The sequence below is a fragment of the Lithobates pipiens genome, unplaced genomic scaffold (assembly GCF_037356315.1).
Source record: "Lithobates pipiens isolate NorthernLeopardFrog02 unplaced genomic scaffold, aLitPip1_a1.2 Scaffold_13, whole genome shotgun sequence".
Lineage (NCBI taxonomy): Eukaryota > Metazoa > Chordata > Amphibia > Anura > Ranidae > Lithobates > Lithobates pipiens.
The window spans coordinates 199,474,227-199,496,581 of record NW_027507718.1 but is presented as its reverse complement, the minus strand read 5'-3'; the positions used below and the strand labels follow the sequence as shown (position 1 = coordinate 199,496,581).

Here is a 22,355-nt window from a genome sequence, read left to right as displayed (position 1 = left end):
AGTGATTTTAAAGCTTCAATTATAAAAAACAAAAACAAACAAACATGTCATACTTACTTCCACTGTGCAGCTCATTTTGCACAGAGTGGCCCCGAACACCATCTTCTGGAGTCCCTCTGTGGCTCTCACGACTCCTCCCCACATCAGATAACCCCCTAAGAGAAGCGATCTTCCGGGGGGTCACCTTGCGGGCACGCTCCCGAGTCCATCATTCAGGATCCATAGAAGCCGGATGTATGACTCGGCCCCACCCCCCCGGCGCCCGCGTCATTGGATTTGATTGACAGCAGTGGGAGCCAATGGCTGCGCCGAGAACCCCGGACAGAGGGACAGAGGTCCCCGCTGGGTGAAGTTCCAGGGCTCAGGTAAATAAAACGGGGGGGGGGGGGGAATCGGGCCGGTCACTGACAGGTGTTTTTTTTCACCTTAATGCATAGGATGCATTAAGGTAAAAAAAGCGCAAGGGTTTACAACTCCTTTAAGCAGTATGACAATTTTTTTAAAGTCCATAGGATAATGAGATAATCTATTCATTAGTACGTTTCTGTATAGAAAATAGACTTGAGTTACAATGACATTTATGAAGCTACCACTAAGTCACTTCAATAGCATCTTCAAGCTAAACATAATTAACCCTCTCTTAACACACTAGTCTTTCCATGAGCCTTATACTGTATTTTTCCACATACGGCTTTATTAATCCAATCTCCCACACTTCCACTACATAGCAAAAAATCATTCAACACTGGTATGTGTTCACAGTATTTGTCCTGCACCTCTGTTATTTCTAGAGAACACAGCCTCTCATCTCATTTCGTTACACCATTCTAAGCAATGCTCCCCCTTCTGTTCTGTCTACTACAAATGCTCTTGAACACAGAGACCTGGGTAGCAGGGCTGGCCCAAGACATTGTGCTGCCTGGTACCAAGAATGAAATGCTGCCCCCCCCCCCCCCCCAAAAAAAATCACGCCCACCAAAAGGCCCCCACATCCATTATTTTATAGCATAACTAATGGGGGCCCATCATGGCTCTATACATGTATAGGAGTATAAAGAGGACCTGTCATGGCTCTATACATGTATAGTTGTATAAAGAGGACCTGTCATGGCTCTATACATGTATAGGAGTATAAAGAGGACCTGTCATGGTTGTTTACATGAATAGGAGTATAGAGAGGACCTGCCATGGCACTATATGTATATATATATGCGTATAAAGAGGACCGGTCATGGCACTATACTGTACATGTATATAGGAGTATATCGAGGACGTGCCATGGCTCTATGCATCTGTATAGGAGTATTTAAGGATGTGTCATGGCTCAATACATGTATGTAGAAATATAAAGAGGACCTGTCATGGTTGTTTATATGTATAGGAGTATAAAGATAACCTTTTATGGCTCTATACATGTATAAAGGATTATAAAGAAGACCAGTCGTGGCACTATACATGTATAAAGAGGACCTGTCATGGCTGTATACATGTATATAGGAGTATAAAGAGGACATGTTATGGCTCTATACATGCGTATCGGAGTATAAAGGGGACCTGTCATGGCTCTATACATGTATAACGAGGACCTGTCATGGCTCTATACATGTATGTAGGTGTGTAAAGAGGACCTTTCATGGCTCTATACATGTATGTAGGAGTATAAAGAGGACCTGTCATGGCTCTATACGTGTATGTAGGAGTATTACGAGGACCTGTCAGGGCTCTATACATGTATGTAGGTGTGTAAAGAGGACCTGTCATGGCTCTATACATGTATGTAGGTGTGTAAAGAGGACCTGTCATGGCTCTATACATGTATGTAGGTGTGTAAAGAGGACCTTTCATGGCTCTATACATGTATGTAGGTGTGTAAAGAGGACCTGTCATGGCTCTATACATGTATGTAGGAGTATAAAGAGGACCTGTCATGGCTCTATACGTGTATGTAGAAGTATTACGAGGACCTGTCAGGGCTCTATACATATATGTAGGTGTGTAAAGAGGACCTTTCATGGCTCTATACATGTATGTAGGAGTATAAAGAGGACCTGTCATGGCTCTATACGTGTATGTAGGAGTATTACAAGGACCTGTCAGGGCTCTATACATGTATGTAGGTGTGTAAAGAGGACCTGTCATGGCTCTATACATGTATGTAGGTCTGTAAAGAGGACCTGTCATGGCTCTATACATGTATGTAGGTGTGTAAAAAGGACCTTTCATGGCTCTATACATGTATGTAGGTGTGTAAAGAGGACCTGTCATGGCTCTATACATGTATGTAGGAGTATAAAGAGGACCTGTCATGGCTCTATACGTGTATGTAGAAGTATTACGAGGACCTGTCAGGGCTCTATACATATATGTAGGTGTGTAAAGAGGACCTGTCATGGCTCTATACATGTATGTAGGTGTGTAAAGAGGACCTGTCATGGCTCTATACATGTATGTAGGTGTGTAAAGAGGATGTGTCATGGCTCTATACATGTATGCAGGAGTATAAAGAGGACCTGTCATGGCTCTATACGTGTATGTAGGAGTATTACGAGGACCTGTCATGGCTCTATACATGTATGTAGGTGTGTAAAGAGGACCTGTCAGGGCTCTATACATGTATGTAGGTGTGTAAAGAGGACCTGTCATGGCTCTATACATGTATGTAGGTGTGTAAAGAGGACCTGTCATGGCTCTATACATGTATGTAGGTGTGTAAAGAGGACCTTTCATGGCTCTATACATGTATGTAGGTGTGTAAAGAGGACCTGTCATGGCTCTATACAAGTATGTAGGAGTATAAAGAGGACCTGTCATGGCTCTATACGTGTATGTAGGAGTATTACGAGGACCTGTCATGGCTCTATACATGTATGTAGGTGTGTAAAGAGGACCTGTCATGACTCTATACATGTATGTAGGTGTGTAAAGAGGACCTGTCATGGCTCTATACATGTATGTAGTGTGTAAAGAGGACCTGTCATGGCTCTATACATGTATGTAGGTGTGTAAAGAGGACCTGTCATGGCTCTATACATGTATATAGGAGTATAAAAGGACCTGTGCGTGGCTGGCAGCCGCAATGTCAGCTGGCCACCCGCGATCGCTCCACAGAGAGCTGAAATGTGGATCTATCAATGTAAACAGACAGATCTCCATTCTGACAGGGGAGGAGAGACAGATCTGCTGTTCCTTGTGATTAGAAACAGATGTCTCTCCTTCCGTCAGTATCCCACAGTTAGAAGCACCGCCCAGGGAACATATTTAACCCCTTCCCTGCTAGTGACATTTACACAGTAATCAGTGCATTTTTATAGGACAGATCGCTGTATAAATTCCAATGGTCCCAAAAATGTGTCAAAAATGTCCGATTTGTCTACCGCAATGTCACAGATCAAAGCCATTACTTGTAAAAAAAAAAGAATGAAAATAATAAAAATGATTGAAGTGCATTATTTCTATTATTACATTGTTATAAAATAGTTCAACTCACCATAATGCAGAATCAGTGGGAGCTCTGAGCGCATCACCTGCCACCAGATGCGGATTGTCACTTGCCACACATTGCAGATTATCACTTGCCACGACATCACCTGCCACACATTGCGGATTGTCACTTGCCACGATACCACCTGCCACACATTGTGGATTATCACTTGCAGTGGCGTAACTAGAACCTTCAGGGCCCCGATGCAAGAAACCATAAAGGGCCCCCCTGAACCCCAGCCAGGGCCCTTCCCTTGGATTCCGGCGGTGGAACTCCAGGGCGTGGTACCAGGTATGACCTTTGTGAGCCCTGTAGTTCCACCACTGGTATCAGTAGTTTTTTGGCCTATTAGTTTTAAAATTTGTAGGTGCCCCATTGGGGGACAGTCCTTAGGCAGGATGGGGTCCCCGTCCCCAGAAGAGATGAGGTCCTTTTCTCCAGGGCAGATGAAGTTACTGACCCCAGGTGAGAAGGGGTCCCTGTCCCCAGGGGAGGAGGGGGTCCCTGTCCCCACGTGAGAAGGGGTCCCTGTACCCAGGGGGAGATGGAGGGGGTATGTAATAGTGTGTGGGGGATGAGGTCTTCTCACTCACCATGACCAAGCTGTAGCTCGCACACTCATCCATGTTGGCCTGGGCTCCATCCAGTGTGCTGGACGGGTGATCAGCATATCTCCCAGAAAGACCTTTCATCATCTGTGTATGACGGGGTAGGAGGGGGGCTGGCAGACAAGCCTGCAGTGTCCTCTGGGGGGCTCTCATAGGGCTGCACTGCATCTGTGTGCTTAAAGTTTGTTTACCCGGGAGAAGTATGCAGTGCAGTGTGGGCCGGACTCAGGGGGGGCGGGACTCTGGCTGGGGATAACAGACATCAGACTGAGCGGCAATGCATGGAGCAGGAGAGGGGTACTCTGAGGAGCCGGCCGAGGACACAGGTCATGCGGGGAATGCACAACTAAAGAGCAGCCAGTGCGATAGTCGAGCATGGAGCTCTGCTAGTCACCTTCCACCTCCACCACCTGTGTGCATGGTGCACTGGTACCCCTAGCTGCCTATGCTGCTGCTGGCCATATGTAGAGGGGGCTGCATGGGCCCCCTGCATCACAGGGCCCGGTTGCGGTCGCGACTGCTGCACCCCCTATAGTTACGCCCCTGATCACTTGCCATGCTGTCACCTGCATCACGTTGCAGATTGTCACTTGCCCCAACGTCACCTGCCACATGTTGCAGATTGTCACTTGCCACTTCACTTGCCACGCGTAGCGGATTGCCACTTGCTGTGTATCAGAGTGAAGAAAGGCAGCAGAGAGATGATGTAATCACAGTGAGGGCAGAACTGCAGTGATGCAGGGAGGGCGATGAGAGATGATGTAATCTCTCTGCTCCCATGCCTGCTGGCACACTGATTGGCCAGCAGGCCCGCTCACCTGCCGACTGGCCCGCCCATTCACTCAGCAGCCGAGCCGCCCGCTGACTGTTCCCCTGTTCTGCCCGCACACTCCTGTCACCTCAGCAATTTGCCACCCTCCTGAAATTGCTGCTCGGGACCGATGGTAGGCTAGCCCTACTGGGTAGGCAATGCTTTTCCATGATGTGCGTAAAAAAAATGGTAGATGATACTGTTTCTGTATATTTTACTATTTTATGTAGTCTTTTTAAATAAACAGTGAAGTACAGTATGTTAATTGCGTAATATATTGTAATAAGGCTCTAGTAGATAAAGTATAGTATGTAAATTTGATGATCATTTTTCCAAATTCTTACTGCGAAAAACTTCTGTAAAGGAGCCGAATAAACACATTTTTCCCAAGTCTTGGCCTATGTTATGGTCTGATTTAGCACGTTTCACAATTATATTATGTATCCCATCAGTGGCGCGCCTACCTTAGTATTTATTTTTCCTAAAACTCACTGACTACCTGTAATCTCTAGGGATACGTTTTCCTAGGAAATAATATGGGATTGAGGTAGAGCAGGGATTCTACCCACATCATTCACTAGCCTATTCTATCCTCCTCACTTTCATAAGCCAACTCTACCCTACTTTATAGAGGAGGAATTTATGTCACTGCATTATCACCTTCTCCTTGAGATAAACATGGAATATTGAATACTCACCTGTATGTAATTGTTCTTTCCATGTGTATCTTTTGGAAACATACAGTTTGTCAGGTGTAGGTCCCAGAGACCCAACACTTAGACAAGCATGCCTTCAAAAGGGCTTCTGGGTTTCTTGTGTGACGAAAGCAGTCTTGGACTTGGTAGTCCATTTTGAGTAGAGTGGACTGACTTCTCTCCCAACCCCTTCTGAATTTCCTGCTGGGTTGATAGAATCTTGAATCTTTTGACCACTACAGAGAATCATCCTACTTGTTGCTGGAAAGAACCAGTTTTGGATATGTGGGAAACAGGCCTTAGATTAACTGTACGCTGCCATGATGTGCCAGAAAACATGATTATATTATATATCTTGCCCTTGTACTTGGAAGAAGTATGGGGTTGTCTGATTTTCTGCCCAAAGAAAGAAATACACATCCTTCATAATTCAAATAACACAGAAACTTCCATTATATTGTTATTATTATACAGTGTTTATATAGTGCCAAGTTTGCGCAGCGCTTTACAATATAAGGGCAGACAGTGCAGTTACAATACAATTCAATACAAGAAAAATCGGAGGGCCCTAGACAACACCACAAGTCAGCTACACTCACTTTTTGCAAAACTCATTGTGCTGTGTTTATGGTGGTGATTGATGATTCAGCTAATCTATGACTTTATATGTACCCCTGCCCCACCTTTGTTGAATTGAAATGCTTCCTACTGACTCTGTGTTAGTTCTTATTGCCGCCTCTACTGGGGAGTTCCATGGGGAGAGCTCAGAATCAGTGATTTGCCCTTTTTTCCAGATTTTGTAGAAAAACCTAGAGTTTTATTGTACGGAGACATGAAAAGCTGTTACCTTGGTTCACCTGTATAACAGAAAATTTGAGATAAATATCCCGCGAGCTGCTTTGCTAAGCCAACATTGAAATTGATCCTAATTTTTTGTCGTTTTTTGTTCTATAAGGACAAATGATGACATAATAAATAAAAATACCATAAAACTGTTTACTATATGTTACGGTCCTAATATAGCCTTAATTAAATGCAGAAAAACGTATTATAATAGTTTGATCCTACCTCACTGCCTAATTTGTTTACAAAGAGACGGTCCCATAAAGACATGTATCTTGTATGTTTTGCTCTCCCCAGTACTTTCAATATTAATCCCACAAGGATGCTTTTTACTTTAACTTTCAGCATCATGGTCATAGTTGCCCTTGGAAATATAGAACCTGTTGCAGATCCTACAGTCCTCCACGGTTTCTCTAGTGTTTACAGGCTCTGGATTCAGTCAGGGCACCAAGATGTAAGGATAGAATGTATTTTGCTGCTCCAGAAGGTGCCCCCTAAATCATAAGCCTTAGCATGTCTAATGTAGTTGTAGTAGTAAGTGTGTTTTTTATTTTCTAAAAGATACAGCCAACTTTGAAATATGTGTTTTAATAAATCATTTACTTATGTTATCGTTTAAATATATAAAAATACAGTATATAACTAATATTGTATCCTTTCAGTCTGTTTGAACTGTACATGTGGCAAACAAGAGTGACAGAACACCCTAAAAAAAGCAGTCAAAATAAGCTACGTAATATTGTTGATCTCCCTTTGAAAATAAAGGCTCCGCAGAGTAAAGTCAGGACTCCTGAAATAACATGCTACATGTTCTGGGTCAACGTCTTATAAAATATTGGTGACCTGCATTATAACCATTCATTTTCAAAAGAATACTTACAATGGCAGCCTACCTACTTCTCTCAGTACTGGTTTGCTTTAAAAAGTACTTCAAGAACTAGACTAATCCCAAAAGCAAATCATGTGTTCATGTCTTAAACTCAGAAAGAGCAATCGTTAAAATAAAACTTTAGCATATAATTCCTAATTAGAAGCAGCAGAGCACTTCCACCCATGTGAAATAAACTAGGCCACTCTGTTCATTTAACCTCACAGAAGCCCATCACAAGTTCCATAGGCCATTTCTATGCACTGGCTTCATCGAAAACATGTTAATCTTAGCAACAAACCATCAGTGCAGCATAGTAGATTGTGTTGGAACACAGATGTTCATGCTGCCAAGTGGATAACATATTACTCTATTCGAACTGATAAACTTAGTTTGCGTGGGTGTTCAGGTGTTTCTTGTGCTGGAGAAATGTTAATATTACTGTATTAGAGCCTGAAATAGTCTTATATGACTTTGAGAGTATATGACATTGAGAAGATGTACATACTGTAAACCCAGTGCTGATGTGAAATGTTCAAGATTTACAGTGCTAAGCATAGTGCCAGTAATGGGTTTGCTTTCATTACCTTTGAAACTCTGAAGAAGGTGGTAATGCATAGACCTAGCCACAGGTGCGTATATATTCTTCCTCATCTCTGTCTATAGGTGTGAGCCTTCACATAAAGACATGAATATTGCACAAATTGGGTTGGATACCTCCCTTACTACAATTTAGGGGGAGAGTGTACTGTTTTTTCCCCCCATCTCTCCTCGTTTTTGAGTGCGCCCGAATTTCCAGCAGACTAGGTCCGATGGTCTTCCCGACGCACATTCGGCTGAATTCCGACGGACCTTCCGAGCGAACGGACTTGCCCACACACGAACGGACTAAGTCAGTTCGAAAGTCCGTTCGTTTTGAATGTGATGACGTACGACTGGACTAAAAAAGGAAGTTCAGTAGCCAATAGCTGCCCTTGCCTCGTATTTGGTCCGTTGGACCAGCATAAAGATGAACGGTTTTCCCGATAGGAATTGAGTCCGTCAGACAGATTTTAAACATGTTCTATTTCTAGGTCCGTCTGATTTTTTTTAAAATGAAAAACTATTAGATTAGCCCACACACAATCGGATTGTCCGATGGACTGATTCCGTTGGACCTAGTCTGCTGGAAAGTCCGTTCATGTGTACGCGGCATTACGGTTCCTATCAGGGGGACTTCTGGACCTTATATAGTAGTATATTATGTCAAAGAACCATTCTACCCCCTAGTAGTTCTCCGTTTATGATTGGCACAAGTTTTTTGGACATTCCTATTGTCTGCCTTTGTTTCTGCCCTGATTTTAGGATTTTACCACCAAGCATTTCCTTATTTTATTATAATATATACACTTTTTATATAATAGCATTTTTAAATATACAATGTATACTTTTAGTGTTTCGGATAAATGTTCTACTGTCCTTTAAAGACACATTAAATTTAGAAGATAGCTATTAACGGTGTACCTTATTAATTTTGATATTTTTATGTTGAAACATATATATTTATAAATTGAAAAAAAGACAGCAAAAAAATGCAAGCCACTACATAGTTGCAAGCATCACTGCTCTTCGTCAGGTTTATCTGGCTGTGTGTACTGACGAAGCCTGACGAAGAGCATTTGATAATCAAATCAAGTAAGAAAAGGAAGTAACCCGCCCAATTTTCAGTATATATGTGTGTGTATATATATATAATTATTTTTATTTTTTTTCCTTATTGTTCATTTGCACATATGCTCCAATGTGAAAGTCTTATGGCCTAATGCCAGCACTGCTTTGAATGCAAAGTGAGAGCCATATAGCCCTGGATTATACTGTTGTTTTTTTCTTTTCTTTTTTCTTCTATTTATCACTATGATTGGGTGTGCCCCATGTATATAGACCCCCTCTTTTTTTCGGAATACTTCATGGCCTCTCTGGCACCTTCTATATATTTTTTAGAATGCATTGTTTGCCCTTGATATTGGGCATGTGGCACCTATTAACCTTCAGGCACATACAGGGTAGCCCGTGTTTTCCTTGTGTCTTCACTGGACCTACAAGCAATTAATGGCTCCATTTCTCTTTTTGAGCATAAGGAGCCTTGATCTCTAGTAGCACCCCATTTCCAGGTCCTCGTGGTTGGCGTGTGTTCCAGGCAGCAGAGCCACGATTTCCTTTATGGTGTGCACCCCAGTAAATACCACAGAAACATTTACATTCTGATGACATAGTCACCAAGCACATCACACCACACTGTTCTGTCCTGCTAACAAGTACCCCTGTGGTAAGTGTGCATATAACGGTATTATACCTATAGTATTGGTGACATTTCTGGTGCCCCAAACTCATTGTGATCCATCGATGGATTAATGTATTATCAGTTTTGTTTATTGCACAAATGAGATGAACCTGATTGTACATGGATCCTGCAATGTATGGGAGCACACTGATTTGGCTTCCATCGTGGCAGTGTGGACCCTCTTTGTTTGTTTTTGTTTGCAGTTTTTTGTTTATTTTTTCAATATATTTTGCTAATTTTGTTTGTTACCCCAACCTTCTAGCCCTCCCCCATCCCACCTTGTGGGAGGGGCCATGGATCTTACATTGTGGGTGTGTCTGTAGGGTATAAGTATAGTTGACTAAGCCATTTGTAGCTAGGCTCTGAATAAGAAGGTCGGTCCTTCGAAACGCGTCAGCCTGAAGGGTCTCATCTAGGACCCCTACACTAGGTCCGGACGGTCCAAGCAATTTGTGAGAGATTAGTCATGTATGTGGCCCAATGAGAGAGTTTTTATGCTTATGTTTGTGAGTGAACATCTTTATGGTTTCACTAATATCTTTTTTATAAATTTGTTGGATAATGCACTAGGTCAGTGCACCCTCTTTACCTCTTTTCATTCTCACAATATTTCAGAACCAACTGCTTTCTATTTATTGTCAGATATTTCACAGACCCAAAGGGTTTTAGAAGGTGTGGAGTGTTTGTATAGACATACCACAATGCAGTATTAGCATACTGCATAATTTACGCTCTCTTTCTATCTATTTATCTCTCTGTATTCCTCTAAAAGTAGTAAATTAATAGAGGGCACTGTCATGTACAATTAAGCACTTGTCTGAGCTAGCTCATTTTGCTGGGCTGGGGACAATATTTATAAAATAGGTGAAGTAACTCAGGTAATCTATATGAACATAGGATTCATATAGGGCTTTTCTCTTTGGAAATGTTATTTGTACAACAATATTAAGCATTTGGCAGTGATAGCTTTTGGTCTTTTTGCATGCTATAACTATATTAGTTTTGGGTAAATTTTATTGCATTTTTTTAAGGTTTAGGGTAGGTGTATGAATTGTGCAGAAACGCACTTTGCATTCCTATGCGATTCACATGAGATCAACTTGCATTGCATTTCAGCCCATGAATTTGAATTGGTTGAAATACCGGCGGGGCCACAGCAAAAGTAGTGCATGCACTTCTTTTCAAAACGATAGAGCAACCAAAATGAATTGTGCTTCTGTACAATGTGATCCAGTGTAGGCAAACACACTGTGTTTTGCGAACTGCATTTGGGGTGTTATTAGCATTGTACTGCAGATAGCAAGTGCAAAGAATTTTGACCGTGGTACAGGAAACTTGCACGAATCGTGGGATTCCTGCACCGCATTCTGGTATGTACTGGCCCTTTTACTTTTTAAATTGAGGTTTAATATTTTACTAATTATGTCACAAATAAACATTTAAAGCAGGGTGTGTGTGTGTGTCCATAATATAGGATTCACAGAGCATGATGGGTCTTACCAACAGAGCAAAAGAGAGAGCAAAGCAGACGATGCTTGATCTGTTTCTCTGAAAGAGACTTATGAATTAGCCATCTAAAATATGGGCTGCCATTACTGGTTCTCCTTCTAGTTGTCTTCCTTTAATACCTTTAAATCACAGAGTTCGAACAAGCATACTACAAATGAGTGTCAGAAACATGTCAGAATTCCAAATCTCTATACTTGTTCCAGTTCAGATTCAAAATGTATTGAAGCCAAAGATTAATTTAGGGAACTAGTATTCTCAAAGGAGATGTCTACCATTGTGACCCCTGTATTTCTCTCATAACAGAGACCCTTTAACTGTCAGAAAGGGAGGAAAAATTATTAACTCATTCACTTGTTCGCCCTAGCTTGAGTATAAACTATTAAGCTCCTTTTTTCAGCAAATTAGATAGGGATAGCCTGGAAAACAAATGCAAAGGCTGATAAGGTGCCACCTGCTGGTTGAAATTAAGAATACAAAAATTTGTATGTGCAGTATGCCATATTTATTTGATTGAATACATTTATTAAAACGTGTATTTTTAATACAAAGAACAAAGAAAGAAAATATATACAGAACCACAATATAAAGCATGTTTTTTTTATGGGAGTAGTGGGCAATTTACTATTTGCTATGTACTTTATTTCTACTATATGAATCAATGATTACTGCTGGAAATTGTCTCCCTAAAGCGTTATGCATTGGTTGAAGATGTTCCCTTGCAGTTATGTGCACTATTTACATTGTAGCTGGGACTTTTACTGCTCTATACATGGCTGCAGCATTTCATGCCTCACAATCAACTTACACCGCATATTTCTGGAAAACATTTATATATTCTTAACAGGTTTAATTTTTCGTGATCAGAAAGTTATTTGGGTTTTAGATGATTTGATAATATGGTATTATTTTTATTTATTTTTTGCAAACCATGGTTGTTAAATATTGGTATTCTTTGATCGAGCACCTGTGTTTGCAATTTTGCTTCTCTTTATACTTCTGCCAATTCACTTTAACCAGTATATTACCTTTTTATTACATACAGTGTAAGCAGATATAATAGGCTCCTTTAACACGGAGCAGCGTCCATTCTAATCATTTTTTGCCGAGCTGATATGGGTGGACACCTGTCAGCTCTATGCGTGGCTGGTTGAATGGACCACAAAAATGCAAAAGGATGCAGTCTCTTTCACTTTTTTTTTCCCCTGGATGGACTCGTAGGTAGGTCGGTGTAAACGGGCACAAGGCCCCTTACATCTGCTTGCCATAGAGACTACATGGACCTTCCAATCAGGTCTGCCTGAAAAACTGACAGGTGGACCGGATGTGAAAGGGCCCATAGGCTGCAGAAAAAGATACATTTTGCCTCTTCCAACAAGGTGTTTTTGTAGTGTAGCCCATGATAATGTTAATGTATTTGGAGATGTTGTTATAAGGCAGTGAATGTGACATTCAACAACGTTCACTGCATTTAAATCTTCCTTCTGCATGAGCTTTACTTGATAGTGATTGATTCACCTGCAGTGTTTGCTAAATGTCACATTCATCGCTTTAGAAATAAGCTCCTTCATTTTAAAGAAGAACTCCAGGAATACCAGCACTTTTAAAATGTGCTGGGTTATTGTCCAACAAGGTATATGCTACCTCTAGGACTTATCTCTTTTATTTACTGGTTATATTTTTACTGGAAGAAAAAAACAGGGAGGGGGAGGCGCCGACCTGAGTGTATTATTAAAATGATGACTTTAATAGGATAAGAGTAAAAACACTTACAAGATGATAGAAGATGAATGCTTATCAAGGTAAAGCGCTGTCCTGGCATTCCATATGGCTCTGTGGGATGTTCCGGATAGCTGGTAATGATTGAGCAGCTGGCTGGAATGGATCATAGTGTTTCTCCAGGAGCAAAGGAACCAAGCAGCTCCACACTGACCAGCAAAGACCGGTGGAACAGGAAGTGATGTCATCGGCGTCTGATTGGACCTATGCAGTGCTGGAATTTTGTCCATCAGGGCTGCAGTGGTGAAAGGCTATGCGCTCAGAGCTGACTGTTCCTTCTATTGGCCTGCTGCCCTGCTGCTTGTGGGTGTGGCCATGGAACTAGAACTTCCAGCAGACCAATCAGTAAACAATTTAGGGAAAAATAAATTATAGCAAGGGGCAAGGTGAAGCGGGGGTTAACAGTCTCAGATTGACAAAAAAAATACAATTTAAAAACTGATACACATGGAAATATTTGAAGCATAATTCTCTTCTATATGCATAGAAGCCTTTGGAAGAGGTTAACGATGTATGAAGGACCAGGCAAGTAAAATCGAAAAAAAGAGGGGTTAGTAGGTATGTAAACATGAAGAGGTGATAGAGGGGGATTAGGCTGTAGTGTAGAGAATTAATAATAATAAACAGTAAAGATAAAGTTGGTGCTGTGTTCCACCTAATTGGTATACAAGGGATGTATATGTGTGTGTCCCCTCATGGGGTGGATACTAAGTGGGATGCACCTAATGATGGATCATGTAATATGTATATATGTCTGCACATACACACACACACACATTATATACACTGTGATCCACGATCCATGCTGGATGATGTGGAGCTGCTTGGTTCCTTTGCTCCTGGAGAAACACTGTGATCCATTCCAGATAGCTACTCAATTCTTTCCAGCTATCCGGAAGAGCAGTGGGACCCACAGAGCCATGGAATGACAGGACTGCACTTTACTTTGATGAGCATGCATCTTCTATCATCTTGTAAGTGTTTTTAATCGTATCCTATTAAAGTCATCATTTTTAATACTACACTCCGGTCAGCGCCTCCCCCTCCCTGTTTTTCCTTACATGTCTTGAAGAGTTCTGGACACACTCTGAATGATGGCTGCCTTCCTTTTTAACCCTTAATACCCCTTTCTATGGATACATCACCACCCAGCTATTACAGCTACATACTATACACCTAAGCATTACTCCTTCTGGAGCCCCAGATAAACACTGACTATACTGATATTTTTACTGGATGCCAGGAGTACAGCCATTGCTATCCTTCTGGGCTTTCAGGTCTCCAATAATCATGCCTCTTCTCCTTTTGCCCAATCACGGAATGCGTTGTATTATGTGAACCCATTCACTAAATACATAATATTCTGTGAATTGACATCTTAGGGAAGGAGCGGGCAGAGCAGCTGCTGGGTAGCAGAGCACATCACTCCTGTCAGAGCACTGGCAGTCTAGTGATAGCTATACTTCTGGCACTAAAAACGTTAATTTTAAATAAAAGACATAAGTCCACAAGGTGATATCCTCCTTATTAGACTTAACCCCCAAGAAGTCAACACAATTTTGAAAGATGTAATTCCCAGAGTTCCACTTTAAGATGCCTTTAACACCAATTTATGACTTATTTGCATAGAGGTTAAGTGAAATTCCAGTCCAAACTTGGTTAGACAAGGGAAGAGTTAAATCCCCATGATATTTTTGTTGTTTGTTTCTTTAAGGGGGAGAGTCACTCTCTTCTGTCCTGGTGATTGTTCAAACTAGAACACAAAATTAGGGGAAATCTACATTTTTCAGTTGTCTTTGCAAAGAACTCTCAAAGCTTTGACTTTCCATAATTTTTATATGTATATTTTTTGTAACTTGCTAAAGTATAAAATAAGTTCATAAATCACACAGTATGACGATTGTCTATTATTAAGTTATAGTTTTTTTTATGTGATTTAAAATATCTTTGTCCTGTTCTCAGGTGCGTTGGCTGCCTCCCTCAGATGTTACTTCTCAGGGCTGGAAGTCCCGCCAATTCTGCTGAGTAATGTGTAAGTACATTATTTATTCCCATGATCTCTCTCTCGTGTTTTGTAACACTTACTCATACTGTATTTTGTAACAGATCAAATAGGAACTAAAAAAAATGGTTGACCATTTTACTTTATATCTGCACTGGTTCATAGAGACCCTTTAGTATGCTGGATAATACATGGAACCTGAAGCGACAATTTACATCTAAGGCCCCTTGCATGTGGGGGCTTCTGCTTTCCAGGCATTTGTCCTTGAACACATAGGGCCCTAAATGCGAGTAACACTCATTTTCCTTCACTTCCTCTTTAACATCATAGTTTCATAGTTAGTTAGGTTGAATAAAGACACCAGTACATCCAGTTCAACCTGAGTAGGGTCTACAATTGTCCCTTTCCCTGTACCTTGCTACACCCACATCCCTATCCTCAAGGAGCCCACAATCAAAGGTCCCCATTCATATACTAGGGCCAATTTTGGACAGAAGCCAGAAGCCAATTAACCTACCTGCATGTCTTTGGATTGTGGGAGGAAACGGGAGTACCCGGGTGAAACCCACGCAGGCACAGGGAGAACATGCAAACTCCAGGCAGGTAGTGTCGTGGTTGGGATTTGAACCAGCGACCTTCGTACTGCTAGGTGAGAGTGCTAACCACTACACCACTGTGCCGCCCAATCAGTTAGTCAGGAAGTGAAAAAAATCTCCACAATGGGCGGGGGGTAGACACAGTAAATAAAATTAGGTTGACAGAGGTTGTCACCCTTTACTGTCTATAACTCTATCCAAAAAAAGGTTTTTACTGGAGATGGTCTCAACCCCTTTTCTCTACACTTTAGCAGCTGATGTACAAAGCTACACTAGTTATAGTTTGGAAATAGAGGAAACTGCCATTTCTTAGCTAGGTGCTGAAATGACAGTTCATATATCTGCTACCAAGTGACCAGATTATTATGGTCACGTGGTTTTCTGCCTCAATTGCCCATGCAAACTTGCTTAGAGGTGGTCTTGTTTTCTTCTTTATCATTCATCTATGATATATATCAGAGTTGCATGTTTAATTAAAATGGTAGATCACATAAGTAGCTCTGCACATAAATTGTTTAAGTTATGTGCTGTTGTTATCTGCTTTTTAAAGACAGATATAAACAATAAGCAGACAGCCTCCATTGCCACCCATAAATTTTATGTTTTATGTCTGTTGTTTCAAGAGTGACATCATTAGTCTATAAAGAGACCTCTCATAGATGACCTCATCTTCTTGCATCTTATCACTGTTTAAACAAACATCATATATTTTCTCTCAAAACAAGTTGTAAGAAGAAATGGCAGAGTGAGAATGAGTTGTGATCTTCATTTTTTGGTGCCCTGCCATCAATGAGCCTGAGAATGTATCTTTTCTATTTCTTGATCTTATCCAGCTATCTTAGTATTTATGAGCCAGTATAGCAAGCATTGCACAAAAAGGCTGTCCTTAGCATTCCATGGGGTGAGTGTAAAGCACATTATTAATATGCTACCTAAATCCAATGGATGTTGGAGCTTCATATTTGACACATTCTAGTCCAGACAGGTTTGAAATATGTGTCAAATTTTGACCATCGGGATAGAAGAGCTTTATTCTTTCCTCTAGGCCCATAGTTTGGTGGGTGTAGTATTTTATTCCACATGCTTGAGCTTAGGGCAGATGGATTCTCTCCTTAATCAATATGGTTGTGGCTAGAAATGCTAGGGGCATGTTTTCAAAATAAAGAATGGCGACAAAGATGGGTGGGTTGCTTTGAATAATAAAAATGAATGAGATAGCGTTTTCAATTTGTGGTGCTCAGATGCACGGAAAAAGCAAACAAAAGCAGACGCACAGGCCTAGTGCATTATCCAATGGATTTTAATAATTGAGAAAATAAAATAAGCTACTCTCAAACATATAAGTAAAAGTACTTGTTCAACCACACATCCATGGCTTGATTTTGCAGGCTGTACGGTATCCCAAGTATAGGGGAGGCCTCACCAGGGACCTTGTCCTTTAACCTACAAGGACCCCAGTGAGGTCCCCTCTATAATTAGGATACCATCCGGTCTGCAAAATCAAGCCATGGAAGTGTGGCTGAATGAGCACTTTTACTTATATGTTTGTGAGTAGCTTATTTTATTTTATCTCTTAATTATTAAAATCTGATGGATAATGCACTAGGCCTGTGCGCTTGCTTTTGTTTGCTTTTTCAAGGCCTTCAAGTGACTATCCATAGATGCAGTTGAAACTTTCTTTATACTTAACTGGGCTATCGCACACATGAACAGGAGATACATGTTGCTGTTATTTGCTCACATACTGCTAAGTTCCTCTTTAAAGTGGTTGTAAAGGTTCATTTTTTTTATAAAATAATAAAAATGGTATACTTACCTGGTCTGTGGCATGGAATTGCAGAGAGTGGCCTGAAACCTCCTCTTCTGGAGTCCCTAGCCAGCACTCTTGGATCCTCCTCTTCTGTGTCTGCCACCATAGCAATCTGCTTGCTATGGGGGCAGATGTGTGGGTTCGTTCACAAGCTGGGCTGTGTGCGTCCGTAGAAACACACACAGTGTGGGTTGGTCTTGCCCCCCGCTTAGAGAATTTGATTGACAGCAGCATGAACGAATGGTTCCCACTGTTGCCTCTCTATCCTGTGAATGCAGAGAGAGCTGCAACAGATGGACGCAGTGCTGAATCGAGTACGTATTTAGAGGGGTGCAGGGCGATGCTGCTACTGGGACCTTTTTTAACTTAATGCAGGGAATGAATTGAGGTAAAAAAAGGTCTTAGCTTTAGAACCTATTTAGCTTACCTAGAAAAAACAACTGTTGTACTTGCAATTTCAACTCTCAGATTTTCCAGTAAAGAATCAGTGAACACTGCATGTCCTTCTGTACCCTAGTTCCACACATTCCATGTTGGCTTTGAGCACACATGGTGCAAGTTTACGCCTGTTAGTCTACATCATGTTCTTAGCAGGAGGTGTCATCAGGAAAATTGTGCAACAGCGGCTAGCAGAAACAAAAAAGGCTACAATATAACATTAGCAGCATGTTTGTGCTTTTTCTTCAGAAGTAAATTAATTCATTAGGCAAAAATGTTGCAGGCTTGGCGGTGTGTCACCGTGTGTCACCAATTACCAGCAAAATATAGACAGAGGAATCCGAGACCCTTATGTAACCCAAAACATATTTGACAGGTGGTTGACTACAAAGATAAAACACCCCTCTTCCTGTGATCGACTGATAAATATTTACTTTAATTTCTATTGGTTATTATCCGCAAGGCATGTTCCCCCTGCATTCCTCATTCCGTTCCCATTCACCGATGACATTTTAAGTGTCTCTGGGAAAAAAACATGCCTTTGTAGCTCGTACCTTATTATGTGTATGCGTGTGTTCTTTTGAATCACCTATTATTCCTTCTAATCTGAATTCTAAACCTCAGGAATAAATACAACAAATACAAATTAATCATGCAGTTGTCACCTTTACTCTATGCTGTTATTGGTGTGACCTTGAAAGCTGTTTAACGTTCAATAAAAGTACACTAGAAAAATAAGTCAAACCATCTGCAAGATGTTCAAAATTAAAGATGATGGAAGAATAATATACCGAGTAGTAGCATTATCTGCCTGCAGCATGACTGAAGTGGTAATAATCTTTGGCAACAAGGGGAAACAATTAGACACCGTGGTTACGTAGAGCTGAACATCAGGGGAACACAAGAAAACACCATTTAATGCACTTATGTCATCAATAAAAATCTTTAAAGCTCTTGGAAGTCTAAAAATTTTCCCTTGCAGTGGGGCTGCGCCCGCATTGCAAGGATTGACTGCTTGCTTAGTTTAGGGCACAGTAAAAGCACTTTTACTTACCCCATTCTTCATTCTCCCAGCAGATGGCACTCACCTCATGTTCCAGCAGTGGACTGTCCTTCGACGTCTTCACATCCATGACAGACCTGCATGGGTCTTGGTGACGCCAGGACCTTAAACCACTGGAGCATGGGGTAGAACAGGTTGAAGGGACAGGTCAAGCTGCATGGAAGAGCAGAGAATCGTGTAAGCAAATCTACTTTTCCAAGCCCCCTAGACTGAAATGAGAGGTTAACCCTTGAAGTGCAACGCAGCCTCAATGTAAAGGAAACATTTTTTAAAGATTTAAAGCCCAATTTCGGACAATTTGTTTGGATAGGATGCAAAAGTGTTGGACCCTGTCTTGGATTTTCTGCCAGTTCCTGTTCTGTCTAACAACTGCCACCTACAGAGAAAGTAGTGGCAAACTTCCCAGTGGAGACACAGGGTTTGATTTACTAAGGCTGTTTAGTTTGCATTTCCCCTTTCCCTTATCGGTGAACGTGGTGTAAATTCACTTTGTAAAGAAAACCCAAGCATGTGCATGGCAAATTAAGAAAACTGTATTTTTTTGTTTGCACAGGATTAGATAATGAAAGTCAGCAAAGTTTCACCTCATTCACTAAACTAAGTAAAAATTCCCTTGCAAAGTGAACAACCTATTTGCCTTTAGTAAACCAAACCCATAGATAGTAATGCAAAGCTTCTAGACCTTCTTGTACAAATTTACCTTAAATGCTGTTTGCATCACTGTTGGGGAGGTTTACTCTTAACTTTTTGTGTTGTCTGACACAAGTTAGGAAGTATTGGTGGAATTTCCTACCCTTGCTACCCGTCTTTGAGTATGTGTCTGCATTTGACTAGTGGATGTAAGTGTGATTGTTGTCCTCCATTCCCTGTTAAATGTGACCATCTGCACTCTGTTTCTTGGAATGTCAAGAAAGATTGGTCTATTTCTATAGCCCAAAAGGCATTCAGATGACAGATTTGTCAGCAGTATTGGCTATAGTCTCTATGAAGATGTTTTCTTCATTACAGACTTACCGACTTACCATTTCTAGTTCGCCATTCTGTCTCTATGTGGAAGTTATCCTGGTAGTGGCAGGGATTTTCTCATGTCAGAGTTTGCCCTCCAATAAGTGGTGATCTGATGGCTGGTGAGGGAATGATCAAGAAGCAGCAGGACATGTTCAGAGGTCACAGATCCTTAGAACGAATAGTAGGAGCAGGGAGATCCTTGCACTGCCGGTCTTTGGGTACAGCTTTCTCTCAAAAAAGCCATACAGTAGTGACATTACCAAATCTCACTCCAAATCTTGTGAGGCTAAAGGTCACAGGTAGCAATGCTTCAGATCTCACGCTGCAGATATACTGTATAACTATTGGCTTATAGCACAGGAGAGCCCAGACACAGGAATTACAATGTTAAGGAGGAATACCAGTCGAAACATAAATTTTTTATGGTACGGCTTCAGCATAATTAACATTTCTAGATGTTCTTTTTAGCATAGCAAATCTTCACTTTTACAGTGTAAGTGGAGTAGATAGAAAGCATGACAATTTAAAGGTACCTCTCGGTAAGGGGGGTTGTAACTCTGAATTGTTATACTTTTTATGTAAGCAGCCTCAATACACTTTTAGGTTCATGACCATATGCAATACATTAGAGATATATTGCTGTTTATCTTTTGCATTTTCATTATGGGCATTTGCTGTTTGTGCAGATGCTGCTCTGGAAGCATCCACTTAAATAAGGGAAGCATCCTATTAAACTGGGAAGGTTTAAGGCTGGGTTCACACTGGTACGACATAAGCGCTGACTGTGGGAGCTCATGTCGCATGACGTGTGAAAATCAATGTTTCCCTATGGGTTCCATCTTAACTGGTCCGGCACAAGTCGGTCCGACTTTGAAAATGCTCCTTGCACTACTTTGGTCCGACTTTTATCCTACTTCAGCCCATTGAATATCACCAAAGTCGGATCAAAGTCGAATCGCCGTCTTGACTGATCTGACTTTGGCATGCGACTTGTGCTCTGATGATCTTGAAGGGGAACTGCACGCCAATTTTAAAAAAAGCGTCATGGGTTCCCCCTTCAAGAGCATACCAGGTCCTTCGGTCTGGTATGGATTTTAAGGGGAACCCCCCACCAAAGAGCCTGGTATGCTTTTGGAGGGGGGAACCCATGCTGTTTTTTTTTTTTATTTGGTGTGGAGTTCCACCTAAAGATTCATACCAGACACCGTGCCTGATATTGTCAGGGACCAAAGTTGGATCCCTGTTCATTGAAGTCGGACGCAAGTCCGACTTCAAGTCGCAGGGCAAAGTTGGAGCCAAAGTGGTATGACTACCGCGTTGTACCAGTGTGAACCTGGCCTTAAGCTTGGGGGGGTGTTTACTAAAATGGATGCACACAGAGCCTGGTGCAACTGTGTGTAGTAATCAATCAGTTTCTAACTTAAGTTTGTTCAATTAAGCTTTGGACAATAAAACCTGTAATGCTAAATTATGAGGCACTTATCCTACTCTGTACTTTTCTAGCACTCATCAAAGTGGTTGTAAAGTCAGAAGGTTTTTTTTATCTAAATGTATTCTTTGCATTAAGATGAAAAAAGTTCTGTGTGCAGCAGCCGCCCCTGCACCCCCTAATACCTGAGCCACAGGTGTTTCGATGTTGCAGGAGAGACTCGGCTGCCGGGACTCTCCCTCCTCGTTGGCTGAGACAGCAGCAGAGTGCAATTGGCTCCCACTGCTGTCAATCAAAGTCAATGAGCCATCGAGGAGAAAGAGAGGGCGTGGCCTAGCCTCAGCTCTGTGTCTGAATGGACACAGGGAGCTGCGGTTTTCCTCAGGTGTTCTATAGCAAGCTGTTTGCTGTGGGGGCACTGAACAGTGGGGAGGGGCCAGGAGCGCTGGTAAAGGACCTGAGAAGAGGAGGATCTGGGCTTCTCTGTGCAAAACTATAACACAGAGCAGGTAAGTATAACATGTTTGTTATTCTTAAACACACACAAAAAAAAAAAGAAAACTTAAACAGAAAAGCTAGAAAAATAATTGCCAGCTAAAAGATATACCCAGTTAAAGTTTTCAATGTAAATAAAGAAAAGTTATTGCGTAGGTAGAAAACAAATAATAATAAAAAAATAAAATAACCAACATATGTGAAAGCTGCTGGAAACACCACAACAGAACAATTTGTTAAACTATATATACAACATAAGTTGCCTGCTTTAGCGCAGCAACGTATGTTGTAGATACAGTTAAAGTTTTCACATGGTGATCTGGTCAGTAACACACCTCCTGTAATAACGTGCCCACACTGTGGATGAAGGAGCAGCATTGTCAATCTGTGGGGAGGGGAGTGTTGGGTGTACTAGCAGATTTAAATACACTAACAAATTGAAGCCAAACCCCAGTTCACACTTAATAATCAGTTACGGCAACAACAAAAAATTCCTTTTTGGGATGAAGATTTTACATGAATAAATACAATGTAATGCTGGATCACCAGGTGAAAATAGGAGAAAGAAAGCCAAAAAAGTAAACGAATGCAGCGATCACATCT

The 22,355-nt window shown here is 41.4% G+C and overlaps 1 protein-coding gene across 2 annotated transcripts in view; it reads left to right on the top strand.

Moving 5' to 3' along the window:
- Positions 1 to 22,355, top strand: part of RBPMS (RNA binding protein, mRNA processing factor) — a 262,358-nt gene that overhangs the window by 215,543 nt on the left and 24,460 nt on the right. For both annotated transcript variants that reach the window (XM_077476125.1, XM_077476124.1), the window contains one exon: positions 14,874 to 14,943. In XM_077476125.1, coding sequence (XP_077332251.1) covers positions 14,874 to 14,943 — 70 coding nt within the window. The remainder of the gene's footprint in view (positions 1 to 14,873; positions 14,944 to 22,355) is intronic.